The 19,980-nt window shown below is 35.9% G+C and overlaps 1 protein-coding gene across 5 annotated transcripts in view; it reads right to left on the reverse strand.

The window, feature by feature from the left end:
* VPS8 (VPS8 subunit of CORVET complex) overlaps positions 1 to 19,980 on the reverse strand; it is a 295,388-nt gene that overhangs the window by 246,385 nt on the left and 29,023 nt on the right. For 4 of the 5 annotated variants that reach the window (XM_061194394.1, XM_061194392.1, XM_061194393.1 and 1 more), the window contains exons 5-9: positions 15,520 to 15,613; positions 11,122 to 11,154; positions 10,108 to 10,162; positions 1,844 to 1,968; positions 1,012 to 1,098 (exon numbers count right to left, since the gene is read on the reverse strand). In XM_061194394.1, coding sequence (XP_061050377.1) covers positions 1,012 to 1,098; positions 1,844 to 1,968; positions 10,108 to 10,162; positions 11,122 to 11,154; positions 15,520 to 15,613 — 394 coding nt within the window. Of the gene's footprint in view, positions 1 to 1,011; positions 1,099 to 1,843; positions 1,969 to 10,107; positions 10,163 to 11,121; positions 11,155 to 15,519; positions 15,614 to 19,980 lie in introns of those variants that run through there. The other variant, XM_061194397.1, reaches the window with a different exon arrangement.

Below are 19,980 nucleotides of genomic sequence, written 5' to 3' on the forward strand. Positions count from 1 at the left end.
ACACACAAAAATTAAAGAGAAACGGATCCTGGTTTCAAAGATCTCAATCTATTAAAGGAGATAAGACATAACACAAACAACTACAACATATTAGAGGCTGGCTCATGCCGTATGAAAAGAGGTCAAGATAAACTGCCATGATGTTCAGAAAGAGGAGAAATTCTCTCTACTTTTACTTGTCTTGGTTGTTTTCATTGTAACTAAATGCTTCAATGCTGCTTTGTCACAAAAGACTTTTATGTAACTAACCGAGATGCAGACACATAAACTCCAGATGCTACCAGACTTTAAAAAGAATGTGTATGGATAAGAGAGGTCTGCACAGCTAAGTAACCAAATGTGTACATGGTTAAAATCCAGAAGATCTGATTTCAGACTTCCTTAGTTATAGTCCTGTACATTTTATACTTCTGAACATGGGCTTGACAGCATACAAAAACCAAGGTTCGCATTGCATTTATAAAGGAAATCTGTTACCTAAGTTGGTTTATTATTTTCAGGCATGTAAGGAGAAAGCCAAGATTCAAATCTTGATGCTTTTCCTTTGGAGGCCTGCAAGAAAATAAACCAACAGATTTGTTTCTAAACATAATGCAAAGCTTGGTTCTTTCACAATTGGTGCCTTGAACTTTAGGTAATTCCCAACAAAGTGTGACAGAGCACACCACCTCAGCAATAAAATCCTGGCGGACTAAACAAAGTAAAAAGACCTTTTAAAATCTGCACATGGGTTTTCAGTAGGGTACTGCCTGTCTTTGCTGCCAGCCTTTCGTCCAGGATCACATCAATTTACTCTCTTTCCTGCTACATCTACTAGACTTCAATACAACTTACAGCTGAATGTTACCATGCCAGCCCATCTCTGGTTTTAACTTGGGAAAACATCTTGTTGGGCCAGTCAAATAAAAGACAGTTCACTTTCAAGGATTCTGTTTATAAAGAAATCTACTTAAAAATGGATACAAAGGCATAATAATGAAGATGATTAGAAAAAGAAAATAAGGACTTTACCTTAATATGCAATATTGCTGTTCCTGGAGGATGAGCATCTGTTATTGATCTTAGAAGTTTTCCACTGGCCAAATCCCACATAGTGATCTATAAGACAACTAAATGCTTTAAAAACAAATTTATTGCTCTTTTTTGGACTTAAGTTTCCTGGCTTTTGGCTGAAATAATCTATTCCTGGTCTATAAACATTGCAGACAAAGAACTATAAAGTTAAAACATAACTAAAGGTTGCAGATCCACTAAAGCATGGGGCCTTTATTTCATCTTCATCCTCCCCTCATCCTGCCCAACCTACTTTTCCCTTCAGATTTTAAATCTTGTTGTTCTACTGAGAGGTAAAAGAAATTTCTTTAATGAGTCAATCTCTTTAGCACTGGTAAAAATTATAGAAAGGCTTATTGCCAAACCAATTAATATGTCAGAAGAAGAGAAGAAACAAAACTTACTGCCAGTTTCAGAAGAAAAAGAAATACCAAAATAGTTATCTAGGAACACAGTAATAAGAATATGCAAAGCAGAATATAGTGTACTTAAAAATCAACAATTATCCTCACTACAGTAATAAAGTAAATTTTGTATAACCGCCTGGTTGGTTTATAAAACCTATTTACTCATATGGACATATGAATTAAGATATTAAAAATCACAGACTCTGGCTCAGTCAATAATATTTAAAAATTTGGACAAAAGTCAGACTAAGCAAACTCAGGTTAGCTCTACAGACATGCCACTTTATAACACGTTTTAGTCTTCGAGATACTGATCTAGAGATAATACTTTTTTTAAAATTGATTTTACATTGTCTTATGGGTAAAATAAAGTTCCTATTTACCTGTCCTTTAGCAAAGCCACAGAGAAGTCGTGAGCAGTCATTGTTGATACTGAGGGCAGAGATGGCTCCATATTGACCTCCAACACTAGTGCTACCCAGACAGAGTCGCAAAGCTTGATTCTGATCTAAAGAAAGCAATTGATAAAATCAAGTGAAAGAAATGAAGGTGTGAATAAATATATACTTAGTATAGGCTTGTTTTCAAACACTTTTGAGGTAGCAAGTATCAAAAGAATCAAACGATGAAGTTACATTCATCTTAAAATATATTTATTGAGCATCTACTAGACACTGGGCATTGAATTAGACACTAAGAAAGCAGAAAAAAACAATAACTACAAGGAAGCATAATACAAAACTTGCTAATAAGTTAAAAAAAGCCTACGAAAGCTCTTTGAACAAACTAACTTTCATTCTAGAATTGTATTTCTTGCTATTTTTAGGAAGCAAGGTTACATGAAATACCATCTTTTAAAGTAGCTTTAAAACTTCAAAAATCAAAATTTATTAATTTAGAGTTTGGCTGAAATTTATATTATATTATCCATGAGGAAAAGGTTTACCAGGCAAATGAACAATATAAATAAAATCACAGGGTATGTTTAAACTGCTTAAGAAAATTCTTTTCAAGCATCAACATTTGATATGCTAAAAGCAAATAATTCAAATCTCTACTAGATTAAGTTACTCAAGGGCAAGAATTTTGCCGTAATCATCTCTGATTTCTCCAGGAGGCACTCAGATATTATTAAACCTTATTATCTAATAATTAAATTCCTCTAGGGCTTCTCCTAGGCAATGCTTATTTTATATTATATAGAGTTCATTATTGTACCCACTTGAAAACAATGAAATAAAAAATTTAAACATAAGAAGGCATGCCTACAAAATTTAACTGTTTAAGGGGGAAAAAAACTACCATACTTGCACAATCAGGAGGTCTCTTAACTCCCCCAGCCATTGTTTGTGCTTCCCTTCACTATCTATGTGCCAATTTTTGGAGGTAAATACATCTTACTCTCACTCTTAGACTATGACCTCTCTAAGGGCTGAGATCATGAGTGAATTAACATCCCCAGAATACCTAGCCTGGTGCCTTGCACACAGAAGCCATCTGACAATCATCTGAATAGCTGCCACATTTGCTAATCTTCCTCCTGTAAAGGTAAATCTAGTTATCAGAAAGAGTCTAAAGACATTCATTCTCAAATGTAAGGAATAATACTAGGTAAGTCCTTTTGCCCATCCAAAGTGACTACTGTAAGCATATTTTTCTGTGTTCATAAGCAGGCTCAAATAGCAATCCCCACCTCCCCAGGAGTTCTGACACAATTAATGGCTGTATTCTATCTAGCACATAGGAAATATTTGATGTTTTCTGAAATCATTTTAGATCTCAGCCTTCCAAGATGAATATCAGAAAAGGAATAAAATTCATAAATATACAAGGTCTGGTGTATTTTAAAAGTCTTATGTTTACTCAAATTTAAAATGATTACAATTACAGATTTTTTTCCTTATTTTTTCCTTACATACTTTCCTCCCTCCTCCAGTTTAATCCAAGTTATTAAAATTTCCTTTTTCCTGACTCTAAAAATGACATCACATTTCATTTTGCTTTATTAAATTGCATGCCTAAAATAGTGTTTTCCATGATTCTTATTTTGTCAGAGCCACCTTTACAGTTAGTGGATTATCCATACACCTTATTCTGCAAATTGTCAAGATTCAGTGGTTGGGCAACAATTTTCTATATATGCTACCACTTTGGGTCATGCGAGTAGTCCAACGAATGGGCTGAAAGTAAGAGGACAAAGACAGAAATTCCACACCAGCCTCAAAAAGAAGTCCCTTTAGCCTGGGCTGCCTGCCTTCTGGGAGAGTAGTGTTTGAATAGCATCCTGCTGAGATCCTTTGTAATCCCGGTTTTGAGATCCAAACTCTATACAGCTCTGATCCACCAATACTTAAAGACACTAACTAATGCTTTCTGCTTTACCTAAGTTCATACTTTAAATTAGACTATTTGGGCTTCCCTGGTGGCACAGTGATTAAGAATACGCCTGCTAATGCAGGGCACACGAGTTCGAGCCCTTGTCCGGGAAGATCCCACACGCCGCAGAGCAACTAAGCCTGTGTGTCACAGCTACTGAGCCTGCACTCTAGAGCCCGCAAGCCACAACTACTGAGCCCACGTGCCACAACTACTGAAGTCCGCATGCCTAGAGCCTGTGTTCCGCAACAAGAGAAGCCACCGCCATGAGAAGCCCGTGCACCGCAACGAAGAGTAGCCCCCGCTCGCTGCAACTAGAGAAAGCCCGCGTGCAGCAACGAGAACCCAACGCAGCCAAAAATAAATAAATAAATAAATTTATTTTAAAAATTATACTATTTAAGTACTCTTATAACTCAGGGAAAGTAAGCAGAGGAGAATTAAGGAGTATGACAAAATAGAGAATAAGGGTACCATTAAGAAAAAGGAACTAGAGAAAAAAAGAGGGAAGGAAAAAGACACATCTAACTTCTACATTAAAAACCCAAACATGACTCTGCTTTCCTGACTGTGGGTCCTGTGTACTAAAAAACTAGCTAAGACAAGGACCAAATTATCAGCCTTGGTCACTCCTGAAATATGTATTAAATTTACATCCCAAAGGACTATGTTAACGAAAACATTGTCAATTTTTGTCCTTAACTTTTACAATGTATTCATTATATTTATAATGTCTCTTTATAAGGTAGAGTGGCTGTGAGGTAATAGACAGTGCACAAAATGTAATACAGTTTAACTCCACAAAGATACTTATCAATTCTTATTGCTGTCATTATACATTCTATATTTATGGTGCCATATTAACAAACTTGCTATACAATTTAGACTAAAATCAGAAAAGGCAGAATTTCTGTGGAAAGAAGAAAGCAGGGTCTTATTGAAGAGGTTTCTTCTACTAGAAGAACATTCTGTAGTCCAGATTTTTCTAGACAATTCTGGGGAAACGTATTTGGTGAAGACAAACTTAAAACCTCTTCCAAACACTTAATTTCTAAAGCTACACGAAAAGAACAAAAGGACCTGGACAGAAGCAAGAAAGGTGAAAATCAGAGCTCTCCACATTCTCCTCCTCCAATGGGGCTCTTGATCTGGGCAAGAAATATGAAATGAGACTATCATTTTTCCTATAAACTTCAAAGAGCTGGCATAGAGCTTAAATTTTGTAAATGCCTATGAAAAATATGAAAACTATCCAATGGTACACATGCAAAGAATTTTTTTTTTTAAGATTTTTTTTTTTTGGCCGAGTTGGGTCTTAGTTTCGGCATGCGGGATCTTCGTTGAGGCATGCGGGATCTTTTGTTGCAGCGTGCGGGCTCTTCCTTGTGGTGCACGGGCTTCTCTCTAGTTGTGGCGTGCGGGTTTTCTCTTTTCTAGTTGTGGCGCACAGGCTCCAGGGCTCATGGGCTCTGTTGTTTGCAGCACGCGGGCTCTAGTTGAGGCACTCGAGCTCAGTAGTTGTGGCGCGCGGGCTTAGTTGCCCTGCGGCATGTGGGATCTTAGTTCCCTGACCAGGGATTGAACCCGCGTCCCCTGCATTGTAAGGTGGATTCTTTACCACTGGTCCACCAAGAAAGTCCCACGAAGAATTATTATTAATGATAATAAATAGCTTACCAATTAATTAAGAGAACTCGAAGCCCAGATACCACAAAAAGCACATCCATTTGATAGTGAAATGAATTATATCTATTTCTTTATCAGTATACCTTTCGCAGTACACTTTACTTAGGGGAGATCTCAGCATATTCTAGGCTTAAGAGTAATGTGCTAAGTAGCAAAGAAAAGCCATAAATAACATATAAAGTCTATAATAGCCATAAAATCTAAATTTGTACATACTTCAAGAATTTCTGCTCTCTCTCCATATACCAAAATTAATCTAATCCTCTATTTCTTCACCCCTAAATTGTTTTAACTACATCCCAAAGACCATCAAAGAAGGAAATACCTAGATCCTAGAAGGAATCAAAATCTAATTATGTGTGTAGAGCTCTACTTTTATTGCCAGTATTCACCATTCTTCAATACTACTCCTTTGTGCATTATTAAAATATTCTCTAAGACCAAAGGAGAAGAGAAGAGTTATTAGGAAACATTTTTCATCATCAATGATCATAAAACAGCAGAAGCACTTTACCTGACCGCCATCTAACAAACACACAGAATTAAAGTTCTCCATTCCCTCTATAAAGCTTATTGACTAAAGCCCACGATACACTGACTCCCCACAGCTAACTGGCTATTTTCTAGAACTCAGATGCTTACGAAAAGTCAGTTGTGTTCATTTCCAAACCTGTTCATGCCACTGTAATATTACTGTACTTTAAAAATGTAATTAAACAATATTGTCAACTGATGAAATACAGTGGAAAAGAAAGAGCTGTTGTTTCTATGAAAGCTAAATGAATGTTTTAGAAAAACTTGGTAAAGATGAGTTGCTTTAAATTAACTGTCATGAAGTAAAGTATGGACAAGATAACTGCAGAAAACTGAAAAGTTTTATGAAAATCTAAAATTTTGCACACTTCGACTGATTCACAGGTGCCTAAGCTTTTACCTCTTTTTCTTAAGTAAAAGTACAAATTTTGCATGACCCATCACTGATGCAGCTTATGCCAAAAAAGATGCTGCAGACGTCCAACTGGCAGATACAAACTCAAAGAAACAGTTTTGGTCTATGCCAAAAGATTAAGATCAATATTCACTGATTTATTTTCATTTAAAATAAAACATTGAAGGTATGCATATATTTATAATTTTTAACAATTCCCTACTTTAATTTCAAAACTTTTCAATAAGCATTTCGTAAGAGGACATCGACTGTAACTAGTAACATTCTTTTTCAACATTAAAAAGGTCAAAAGAAAAAGAGTCACTCATGCAAACCAAAATTACTATACCTTTTCCTTTGAATCCATGGAGAAAAGATCAAAAAAAAGAGAAAAGCAAGAAATCAGTTCAAAAGTTCAGAGAAAAGACAGGTAAAATTTCAAGAGTATAAGTGATAAACTTTAGTTATCTGTGGGAATGATACTAAATGTGATTAAATGATACATCTAGCATTTATATTTAGGTATTGGTTATGGAAATAAAGAAAATGCATAATATCCAAACTTTAGCACAGTAAATCCAAGTCCATTAAGTTTGATAAAAACAAAAACAATTTCCAAAAGATAATCTACTAAAGTATACTAACAACCCAAAAAATGGAAAACTAAGGGCCTTAGGATATGGAGATATCTTTATTAAGATTCGAATTTTTGAGATCCTATAGTTAGGTAAGAACCAAGATACATAATAAATACCATATACCTACAATTCCATAAGAATAGGCAATTTACATGACGTTTAAGAAGCTTATAATGATTACTATTTTAATGACCCAGGCCTCTATTCCAAAGAGAATCTAGTGGTACTTAAACAAGTACAGTTCTGCACTTTTTCCTATGATCAACAAAGATGTTTAAAAGACCAGATTTAACCCAGACCTCTAATCTAGACACTTCATAGTATTATTACTCTGCCATATTTTTCCTGGTTTTCAAGCAAATTTTAATCCATTTGTTAAAACTCATTGTCCAAATATCTGATTCCCACAAAAATGAGTAAAATTTATTAACTGCATGATTAAAAATCCAAAGCATAACTAGAATATTATGATCCTTTCTCAAAATGTTCATTATGGCATACTTTCTTTTTCATGAGACTGTAATGAAAGATTATTATTTCATCAAATCTACAAGAAAGTTGCTGGGGTCTAAAAAAATTAGAAAGCAGGCCCAAGGAAATTAAGGAGACAGTAATGAAAGACAATAAACTCTTCTTCTCTGTTAGTTTTTACTTTAAAAGACTTCATTTTAATTTGTTGCAGTAAGCTCTGCATGGATTTGATTATAAGCAGGCACATATTCTTATAACCTTGTGGTAAGGAAGGGATATTAAAGCAGATAGAGTTGAAGAAAAGTGAGTACTGGTAAGTGGGAACAAAAATAAACATGTATTCTGCTGACAGATAAACACGTACATTATATTTTATCCTCATTCATCTTAGTTCTTCCATTCTTTCCTTTATGTATCTTGCAATTTGCCTCCTTTTCTCTCAGAACTGGAGAACTGCTTGGAAGTGTGGAAATGTACTGATCTTAGGATTCAGTATTCCTTGATTCTGAATTTGGCTCTGTACATGTCACTTAACCTCTCTGGTTCTCAGTCACCTCATATGTAAATAAGGGGATTGAACTAAAAGTCCTTTGAAGATCCTTTCCCAGAATTCTATCAATCTGATACCAACTATGCTCTCATAGGAAAACAAGCATTCTTACACGTGATAGGAGAGCAAGCTGGTAAAACTTTCTAGAAGGCAATTAGGCAGTATACATCAGAAGTGTTTAAAATGTTCATACCCTAACCTAAGCAAGCCCACTTTTAGGAATTTGTCCTAAGGAAGTAATCATGTGAACAAAAATGCAGTTACAAAGATGTTCATCACTCTACTTTTTGGTTAGAAACAACCTAAATGTCTTATAGTAGGAAATGATTAAGTAAAACGTGGCCATTAAAAATGATGTTACACAGAAACAGACTCACAGACATAGAAAACAAACTTACGGTTACCAAAGGAGAGGGGGAGGGGTAAATTAGAAGTTTGAGATTAGCAGATACAAACCACCATATATAAAACAGATAAACAACAAGGTTCTACTGTATAGCATAGGGAACTATATTCAATATCCTGTAATAAACCATAATGGAAAAGAATATGAAAAAGAATATATATATATATAAACTGAATTGCTTTGATGTACACCAGAAACACAACATTGTAAATCGATCATACTTCAATTAAAAAAAAAAAAGCTAATAACTTAATACAGAAAAAAATTATGTTACAGATGACTAATAATCACATGGAAAGATGTTCATTATAATGAAAATGCAGGTTACAAATTAACATGATCCCATTTGGGGGTGTGTACATATATATACACACATGTACAGGAAAAAAGATTAGAAGGCCATACAGAAATGTTAGGAATTATTCCTGGATGGCAGAATTTGGTGTATCTTCAACCTTTTGCTCATCTAAATTTTTTATTATGAACACATATTATGGCATAAAAAAAATTATTGTTTAAAGAATCAATTCTAAAGTTCTCTAAAGAGAATTATATTTTTGTTTCCATTCTTCTCATCCCCAGACAATAAAACTTTATTATTTATATCAATCGCCTTTGAAAAGACTAGGTGTTAAAAACACATGATAACTAAGGCTTTTGGCATAATGGAAAATTTATAAATAGGAAGTCAAATTGTTCAAAAACAAGGGAAAATAACTAGTTATTCACTCATATGATAAATAAAAATGCAAAACCCACAGAGATCAAACTGTGGTTCTGCTATTAAGGTCTTCCCAGGTAATCCTTACACAATATCCTGTAGAGTCCTTACTAAAATACAGTGTCATCAGGAATTCCATTTAAGAAAGTTGCAAAAGACTTAAGATCCATAGAGAACACTAAAAATGACAGGAAAATATTATCTAGTAGTTTTTAAGTAAACAGAACAAAATGTTCTGCTCATAGTATTGAATGCAAAAGCAAAGAAAGATTAAAACTAGGTTTATTTAGTCTCATGTAGGAAAAAAAAAAAGAGAAAATACTTAGGACTATCACTTACCATTCAAATAAAACTAGCTAAGTTCTCTTCTCAACCAAAAAAAGAAAGTGATTATGGGCTAAAAATTTTTCAGTTTAGAGGGATTTACAATGTAAATGAAAAAAAACTTACTGTCAGTAAGAGTTACTGAAAATTACTGAGAAAGCCTGGGAATCTCTTTCCCTGAAGATCTTTTCAAATACCAACTACTCAGATATGATTTAGAATAAAACATTAGCACCACCACAAATCAGAGGCAGACAAAATGCCAACCTCTCAACTTTATATCCTTTTTGTCTAGGTCTGCAGAGAGTCAAAAGATATGATATGATAGCTTATAAATTCATAAAGAAGAAAATAAACTTGCAATGAGCAACAAAATGAAGCTGAGTCAAGTAATTTTTAACTATAAAAACGCTGACCGCTACTTTTCAAGTTTTTCTGGCTTTTTTCAAATAAATAAAGTTTACTATATAAACTGTGATTAAAAGACATTATTAAAAAAACCCAAATACTTAATATTTAAAATAAGGAAAGTAGTTAGAAAATTTACCAAATATTAAAGCCAATCCATGAGATGTACCCACTGCTATCAGACTCGACACTGCCTGAGAACAAAAGGGAAGATTACATTTTAAGACATTACAAGGATCTTGAAATAATCAGAATTGAATTTGCTGGTTTTCTTTCCTCTAGGCACCAGATAACATACCAACTATTATAAATAAGGAAAATTTCATCTAGGAGGCAAAATGGGAAATGAAACTCAGAACATCTTATTTCTGGGAATCCCTCTAAATTTACTCTAAGGGTAACAAAATATCATATGTTCAACATTATAGGCAAAAACATGCCACTTAACTTCCTCTAAAGCAATTTTTTGAACAATTCAGGGGTCCACACACAGTAAGAGGCACTTATGCTACCCAACCAAGAGCCTCCTATGAGGTGTGGGAAAGGGACAAGAAAGCCCTTCTCCAGTTTATTCACAGGAGCCAAAAGGCACCAGAAATACTCAAAACCCAGCCCACTTCCTCACCAATTGACTATCTAATAAGAAAGCTACAGGAGGCAGCTGGAAATAGTTGAAAATAGAAAAGAGGGCACTAGTGTGCTTTCAATATCCCCCAGTTCTCTATAATCACTCCACAGATTTACTATTTGGCAGGCTTGGCAATGGAGTTCAGAGCTGTTAAGTGTACTATTTACCACAAAGTGATTTTACCAAACACTGTTTTCCACTCCCTATAACCAAAGCGAGGCCAAGTCACAGAAGGAGCAAATATACTTGGGCAGGGTAGTACCACATACAAATAAATTGGGAAAAGGCTAATCATTATTTTTCTCAAAAAACAAAAGAAAAAAAGAAAACTGAAAAGTAACAATACACTAGAAAGAACGAGAACATTCAACACGGACAAATTTTAAACCTGATTACTGGCAGTAAATGACATGAATTAATTATCACAAAATTTATGTAATAACTTTGAATATCGGAAGAATAAATCTAAGAAAACCTGATCAAATGGAAAGCTTACCTTTAAAGGATTATTTAAAGTATACTTACAATTGCTGTAGGCAAGCCAGCATCTACTTTGTCCTAAATAAAATTTTAAAAAAAGTATTTGAAAAGACATTCCCATTTTTAAGCAGAAAATGGTATAAGGCCCTCTCTTTACATATACAATTCAGACAAGAGGTAGAACCGTCATTTTTGCCCCCAAATAAGAGAAACTACAAAAGTTGTATATACCAACAAAATATAAAGAACACAAGAGTAGATCGTTTTCTTTTACTGTTTCAGGAAGGGTACTGATTATAAATGAAAATGTAAAGGAAAAGAGAGAGGAAAGAGATTCTATTTTCAATAATGTGAATAAACTGTAAGTACTATGCGTCACAATGGTAATAGTGCATAAAGATTTTAAAAACAGAAACATATACTAAAGACATTCTTCCTCTAAGTAGGAGCTTCCTACCCAGCAGATTATAAAATAACCCCTAAATAAAAACCATCAGCCATAAAAAGAAACGAAATTGAGTTATCTGTAGTGAGGTAGATGGACCTACAGTCTGTCATACAGAGTGAAGTAAGTCAGAAAGAGAAAAACAAATACCGTATACTAACACATATATATGGAATCTAAAAAAAAAAAAAATGGTTCTGATGAACCTAGGGGCAGGACAGGAATAAAGACACAGATGTAGAGAATGGACTTGAGGATGGGGGGAGGGGGAGGGGGAGGGGAGGGGGAGGGGGAGGGGGAGGGGAGGGGGAGGGGGAGGGGGAGGGGGAGGGGAGGGGGAGGGGGAGGGGGAGGGGAGGGGGAGGGGGAGGGGGAGGGGAGGGGGAGGGGAGGGGGAGGGGGAGGGGGAGGGGAGGGGGAGGGGAGGGGGAGGGGAGGGGGAGGGGAGGGCGAGGGGAGGGGGAGGGGAGGGCGAGGGGAGGGGGGAGGGGAGGGCGAGGGGGAGGGGAGGGCATGCGGGAGGGGAGGGGGAGGGGGGAAGGGTAAGCTGGGACAAAGTGAGAGAGTGGCATGGACATATATACACTACCAAACGGAAAATAGATAGCTAGTAGGAAGCAGCCGCACAGCACAGGGAGATCAGCAAGGGGGAGGAAATATGGGGATACATGTATATGTATAGCTGATTCACTTTGTTATACAGCAGAAACTAACACACCATTGTAAAGCAATTATACTCCAATAAAGATGTTTAAAAAATTTTTTAAATGAAAGGCAAAAAGAAATAAAATAATTTTAAAAATAAAAATAAATAAATAAAAGCCAGAGCAGGGTATATTCAGTCAGAATAAGAAAATCAAAACTTAAGTGCTAGTGCCAGCTCCTTACCAGTGACTGTGTGACCTTGGCACAGCCACCTAACCCTTCTGAGTATTAGTCCCCTTACCTGTTTGCGGAAAAGGCAAACACTGCCCTAGCTACCGCCATGAGTTGTCCTGAGGATCAAATTAAATGTAAAGTATCCTATAAATGTAAGGGTGTCTACTAATATTTGGTACTCCTGTAGTTTTAAATAATAACAAGGGCTTTCAATGATTAGAACTGTAGTAGCAAAGAGCTTTCAAATGCATTTATCACATTATTTGATACTCAAACCAGGAGAGATGGATCAAACAAGTAGTATTATTCTGATTTTCCAGATTAAGAAAACAGATTAAGATCCTTAAGATTCAGATTAAGTTTCAAAGAGCTTAAACTGACTTGCCCACAATTATTCAGGAAGTGGTAGACTATGTCTAAAACTCGGAGTTTCCATTCCCAGACCAGGCTCTTTGGATCACTTCTGTATTTCTTTTCTGTCTGTCCCTGTCAATGTGCTCAATTCATTATTATAATCTCTCAGAAGGCAGAATCTATTATATCCAACTTTACAGAGCTTCCCAGGAACTAACTTAAAAAACTTACACCAGGGCATGGAACTATGAGGAAGAACAATCACCAACGCTGCTATGTACAATGTTCTGGATAGTAGGATATACTCAACTTTGTGTGGATGTGTGTGTGTAAAGGATGCCTAACATAATGCTGAACAATAAAGAAACATGCAACAAATATTTGATAAATGATTGATTTGTGTCCTGGACAGGGAAAAAGAATGAGCCAGCAGATGAAGAACATAAACTATATTCAAAATGGAACCTGAAAAATGCAATCGGAAGTCAGCTAACTTTCAAAGCTAAAACCCACAGATGTGGGAAGCAATTTAGAGGATATATGAATAGAATTTCAGCGCTGGTGTTACGGCATCTTAGGATAGCGATTCTCAAAAGCCACGGTGCATTAGAATCACCTGGGATACCCGTTAAAATGCAAATCCCTAGCTACACTGCTAGAACTAGATTCCAATTCAGTAGGTCTGGGATGGTGCCCAGGAATCTGTATTTTCATAAGTACCCTAGGAGATTCTTATACAATGGACACATTTTGCAAAAACACTATGCTAAGGTATCCCCGTTATCTTAGGTGATCATAAAATGATAAATATCCTTTAAAATTAATTTGAATCAATTTTAAATATAGTCACATGTCACATTACTTTGAGGAGGATTCCAAAATTAAACAATGAGGTTCACAACTCCAAAAGTTTCATCTCTCCTAAGTGTTCTCCAGGCACAGACTACAAGGCCATGATGATCAACGCCCTAGGCAGCCCTAATAACATCACTATCCACATGGCTGAAAGCATTACTGAACAGCCATTCAGGAGAGATACCCCAAAATATAACTAGCTTTACATGTTAATAAACCAACCATCACAGAAAAGCATACAATTTAAATTGAGCTGGTAATCCAAAATTAGGAAAGCAGAGTATGAAGACTGTCACAAGAAAAGCAGTTTTCATTTTAACATACCAAAGGAGCTCAGCCATGGCCATGAAATAAGAACAGAATGCAAACACTCTGGGATTTATTACAATTTTTCCCTCCTCTTCAAGAGAAAGGAGAAACCCTTTTAAATAACAGATTTATCTAATCATTGTTCAATGTCTGAGTTTTAGTTCAGTCTCCATTATTCAAAATATTTTTAAAACTGCACAGGTGGGTCAAATGACTGTTCTGGTTCATCTTGATTTTGAAAGGAATGAATTTCATCACCTACATAAGGATTAAATTCAGAAAACGTCATGGAAATGTAATCCTCAACAGGTGGTTCCCATTCTAGCAAATATGAGCTACTCTCCACCTATAAGAGGAAGGACAATTGCCCAGGTTTCCTCCATTGCTTGACTATCTCTCTATTTAAATTGACTTCATGATATATGAGCTGGGTCAGGGTATACCAACTGCCCGCAGAGAACACTTTTTCTTTCTTTTTTATTGTTTCTTTGGGGGGTTTTTGTGTGTGTTTTTTGTGTTTCGTTTGGTTTGGTTTGGTTTCTGCAATAAGAGCTTTCTCTAATAAACCTGAAAATTACAATGTGGTTATGGTGTCATGATGCCACTTCTGTATCAATCTCTTACCCTTGTGAAAAATCAAAACTTTGTCCAAACTGAATATGCAAAATACCAATTAAACTCCAGGAAAAGAACATAAAAACATATCAAAGTTCCTGGGGTATGAATCTGTCATCAACATCATTATCATTACTATTATTATTTACAGAATCTATATACTGAATTCAGAAAACCAAAACTGAAAGACTGCGTAAAACTACAGGCCTTGAAGCCAAAGGAAAATTTGATAAAACATACCAGAATCAGCATCTACTGTCTTGATGGACTATTAAATATTTCTGCACTTAACACAGTACTCTAAATCATTTTCAAAAAAGACACAGATATTCTGTTCCAGCTATTATACACTGGCCACATTCACCAATACCACCCTCATTTCACAACAAAGAAGCACTAGACTTGGCCAAAAACCCCAATTTTGAGTAACTGCTCTGCTATCTCCTAACCCAATGATGTAAGACAAGTTAATGTCACCTCTCTGAGCCTGTCTTCTCATTTGTAAAATAGGATATGGCTTTCCCTACTTTCAAAGTTGTAAGAGTATATGAAATAAGGTACATGAAAAGACTTCTGTGAATTATAAAAAAATCACTCAGTTGTAAAAGATTCTGATCAATCATTTCTCCATATGAAAAGACTAAAAAAAACAAGCACTCTACCTCAACCAAATACACAAGGTGGCAACTAAACTGAAAAGGAATTTAAAGAAAAAGCAGTGTTTCTTTTAGGCTTGCTGCCATATTTCATTTAGGCACACCCGAGACTCTGGGCAGACCTTTATTTCATGGCTGCACTAATTTCTATGTCAAGATGTGTAGCTATGTCTTATGAGTCAAAAATAATCACACAAAACCCATGAAAGCCAGATTCTATTTTTCTTAAGCCTCAGGCCAAGAGAAGTGCTGTGCTTTGTTTTATGCTCATTCCTACTTCATTATGCCATTGCAGGTTATAAAGCTGGGGGAAGAGAACAAAATACTTACAGCTGCAGACACTATTTGGGCAGAAATTCCCTTCAAAAGTGAATGTCGCATAACTGATCCATGGAGTGAAAAAGAATCAGGTAATTTCTTCTTTCTTAAAAAGAAAAAAAAAAACGGAAAATGTTTAAGAACTGGAAAAAAAAATTGAAAAGGCAGGGTCTTTAAAACTTGGAAAGAAGAAAAAATAAAAATGAGAAAAGCATAAAACACTGTATTACTTTGTTAGCTCTGGTTTGCAAAGAGGTATAAAGTCTAACAGTCTCACGTTAAAATGTACTGAATCCACCCTGAACCTCAGAGAAGCACAAGCAGGAAAATTAATAAAGCCACCATTTCTTTTTCACTGATTCAACCTGTTCCTTGCCCACCTTAAGAAATACAGCAAGAGGTTCTGCTACTCATCAGAAGGTTGCCTATAGAGCACCCCTGCTCACATGTCTACATTACCTCTACCTGCCTTCCACTTTTGCCACCTTTCTTGCCCTCCTGTTGTCTATAACGACCCTCTCATTCTCCAACCAACTGCCTCAAATTCCCTACTCATTACTCATTCTCTGATGCTCCTTTCACTTAACCTACTCATCACTGTACAAAAAATAATTTTTAAACTTTTACCAAACATTGAACACCTACTCTATGTGACTAAAAGTATGTTCTGGGGATACAAAAATAAGAAGGTCAAAGTTCCTACTCTGAAGGACCTCATATCCTAGCTAGAGGGACTAATGAGTAACTCACTCTTAAATTAAAGGATAAATGTTAGAAAAGAAAAATAAATAAAGCACTATAGAAATGAAATGAAGAGTTTAATCCTGTTTATTAGGGAGCTGTTAGCGACAGCTATAGAAAAGAAAAGGCATCTGAGCTGGCCTTGATAGATTACTAGAAGTCTGTCGGACAACAAAAAAAGCACAAGCAAAAATATGAAGATGTAATGGTGCACAGTGCGTGGGGAATGTGAGTACACAAAAGGCATGGACCAGGAGGACAGGAGTGGGAGTACTCAGAGATTATGTCAAAACAGTAAGCAGGGTTCAGACTGATGCCATGCAAAACAGTTCTGACATTACTATGTAGGCAAAAAGAAGACACCACAGCTTTTAAGCAGGTAGTGACCAAATCATCCAAAACATTTACGTTATAATGGTTCCATACAAATTTTAGGATTGTTTTTTCTGCGAAAAATGTTATTGAGATTTTGATAGGGATTGCACTGAATCTATACATGGCTATGTGTAGTATGAACATTTTAATTAATCCATGAACATGGGATATCTTTCCATTTGTGTTTTTTAACTTCATTCATCAATTCTTATAATTTTCTGTGTACAGCTCTTTCACCTCCTTGTTCCTAAACTTATTCCTAAGTATTTTATTGCTTTTGATGCCATGGTAAATGAGATTTTTATTACTTTTTTATATATTTCACTGTTAGTTTATAGAAACACAACTGATCCAAATCAGTCAAAGTAACCTTGAGAAAGAAGACCAAAGCTGGAGGCATCACACTTCCTGATTTCAAACTCTATTTCAAGCTACAGTAATCAAAACAGGATGGTACTGGCATTAAAAAAGACACATAGATCAACAAACAAAATAGAGAGCCCAGAAATAACCACTTGCATATATTGTCAACTAATACTTGACAAAGGAGCCAAGAACACTCAATGAGGAAAGAACATTCTCTCTAATAAATGGTGCTAGAAAAACTGGGTAATCACATGCAGAAGAATGAAACTGTACCCCTACCTTATACCACTCACAAAGATTAAACAGTTTAAATACTTAAACATAAGACCTGAAACCACAAAACTCTTAGAAAAAAACAAAGGGAAAAACCTCCTTGACAGTGGTACTGGCAGCAATTTTTTGGTTATGTATGACACCGAAAACACAAGCAACAAAAGCAGATATACATATAATATATATAAATATATATAAATGGGACTACATCAAACTAAAAAGCTTCTGCACAGCTAAAGAAACTATCAAAAACTGAAAAGGCAACCTATGGAACAGGAAAAAATATCTGCAAACCATTAACCCCATAAGGGGTGAATAACCAAAATATATAAAGAACTCTTATAACTCAAGAGCAAAAAACAATCTGAGTAAAAAAATGGGCAGAGGACCTAAATAGGCATTTTTCCAAGGAACACATACAGATGGCCAACAGGTACATGAAAAGGTGCTCAACATCACTAATCATCAGGGAAATGCATAGGAAAACCACAATGAAATATCATCTCATATCCATTAGTATAGCTATTATCAAAAAAACAAAAGATAAGCGTTTGTGAGGATGCAGAGAAAAAGGAATCCCCAGACACTGTTGGTGGGAATGTAAATTGGTGCAGTCACTATGGAAAACAGCATGGAGGTCCCCCAAAAAATTAAAACTAGAACTACCATGTGATCCAGCAATCCCACTTCTGGGTTGTATATTCAAAGGAAACAAAATCACTATCTCAGAGAGATATCTGCACTCTTATGTTCATTGCAGCATTATTCAAATAGCCAAGATACGGAAACAACCTAAGTTAAATGTCCATCTACAGGTGGATACAGATGTGTATGCACATACATACACACACACAAAATGGAATATTATTCAGCCATGAGAAAGAAGGAAATCCTGCCATTTGTGACAACAATGATGGACCTTGAGGGCATTATGTTACAAGAAATAAGTCAGACAGAGCAGGCCAAATACTGTATGATCTCACATATAGTGGAATTTCAAAAAGCCAAACTCACAGAAACAGAGACTAAAATAGTGACATCCAGGGGCAGGGGAAAATACAGAGATGCTGGTCAAAGGGTATAAACTTCCAGTTGTAATATGAGTAAGTTCTGGGGATCTAATATACAGCATGGTGACTATAACAACACTGTGTTATATACTTGAAAGTTGCTAACAGAGTAGCTCTTAGATGTTCTCACTGCAAAAAAAAAAAAAAACAGGCTAATTATGTGAGGTGATAAGTAACCCTTCTGTGGTAATCATTTCACAATATATACATATATCAAAGAATCACGCAGAGGGCAGACAGCAGAAGCAAAAAGAACTACAATCCTGCAGCCTGTGGAACAAAAAGCACATTCACAGAAAGACAGACAAGATGAAAAGGCAGAGGGCTATGTACCAGATGAAGGAACAAGATAAAACCCCAGAAAAACAACTAAATGAAGTGGAGATAGGCAACCTTCCAGAAAAAGAATTCAGAATAATGATAGTGAAGATGATCCAGGACCTCGGAATAAGAATGGAGGCAAAGATCGAGAAGATGCAAGAAATGTTTAACAAAGACCTAGAAGAATTAAAGAACAAACAAACAGAGATGAACAATACAATAACTGAAATGAAAACTACACTAGAAGGAATCAATAGCAGAATAACTGAGGCAGAAGAACAGATAAGTGACCTAGAAGACAGAATGGTGGAATTCACTGCTGTGGAACAGAATAAAGAAAAAAGAATGAAAAGAAATGAAGACAGCCTAAGAGACCTCTGGGACAACATTAAACACAACAACATTCGCATTATAGGGGTCCCAGAAGGAGAAGGGAGAGAGAAAGGACCAGAGAAAGTATTTGAAGAGATTATAGTCAAAAACTTCCCAAACATGGAAAACGAAATAGCCGCCCAAGTCCAGGAAGTGCAGAGAGTCCCATACAGGATAAACCCAAGGAGAAAAATGCTGAGACACACAGTACTCAAATTGGCAAAAATTAAGGACAAAGAAAAATTATTAAAAGCAGCAAGGGAAAAATGACAAATAACATACAAGGGAACTCCCATAAGGTTAACAGCTGATTTCTCAGCAGAAACTCTACAAACCAGAAGGGAGTGGCATGATACACTTAAAGTGATGAAAGGGAAGAACCTACAACCAAGATTACTCTACCCGGCAAGGATCTCATTCAGATTCAATGGAGAAATCAAAAGCTTTACAGACAAGCAAAAGCTAAGAGAATTCAGCACCACCAAACCAGCTCTACAACAAATGTTAAAGGAACTTCTCTAAGTGGGAAACACAAGAGAAGAAAAGGACCTACAAAAACAAACCCAAAACAATTAAGAAAATGGTCACAGGAACATACATTATCAATAATTACCTTAAACGTGAATGGATTAAATGCTCCAGCCAAAAGACACAGGCTTGCTGAATGGATACAAAAACAAGACCCATATATATGCTGTCTACAAGAGACCCACTTCAGACGCAGGGACACATTCACACTGAAAGTGAGGGGATGGAAAAAGATATTCCATGCAAATGGAAATCAAAAGAAAGCTGGAGTAGCAATACTCATATCCAATAAAATAGACTTTAAAATAAAGAATGTTACAAGAGTCAAGGAAGGACACTACACAATGATCAGGGGATCAATCCAAGAAGAAGATATAACAATTATAAATATATATGCACCCAACATAGGAGCACCTCAATACATAAG

Source organism: Eubalaena glacialis, chromosome 6 (genome assembly GCF_028564815.1).
Source record: "Eubalaena glacialis isolate mEubGla1 chromosome 6, mEubGla1.1.hap2.+ XY, whole genome shotgun sequence".
Lineage (NCBI taxonomy): Eukaryota > Metazoa > Chordata > Mammalia > Artiodactyla > Balaenidae > Eubalaena > Eubalaena glacialis.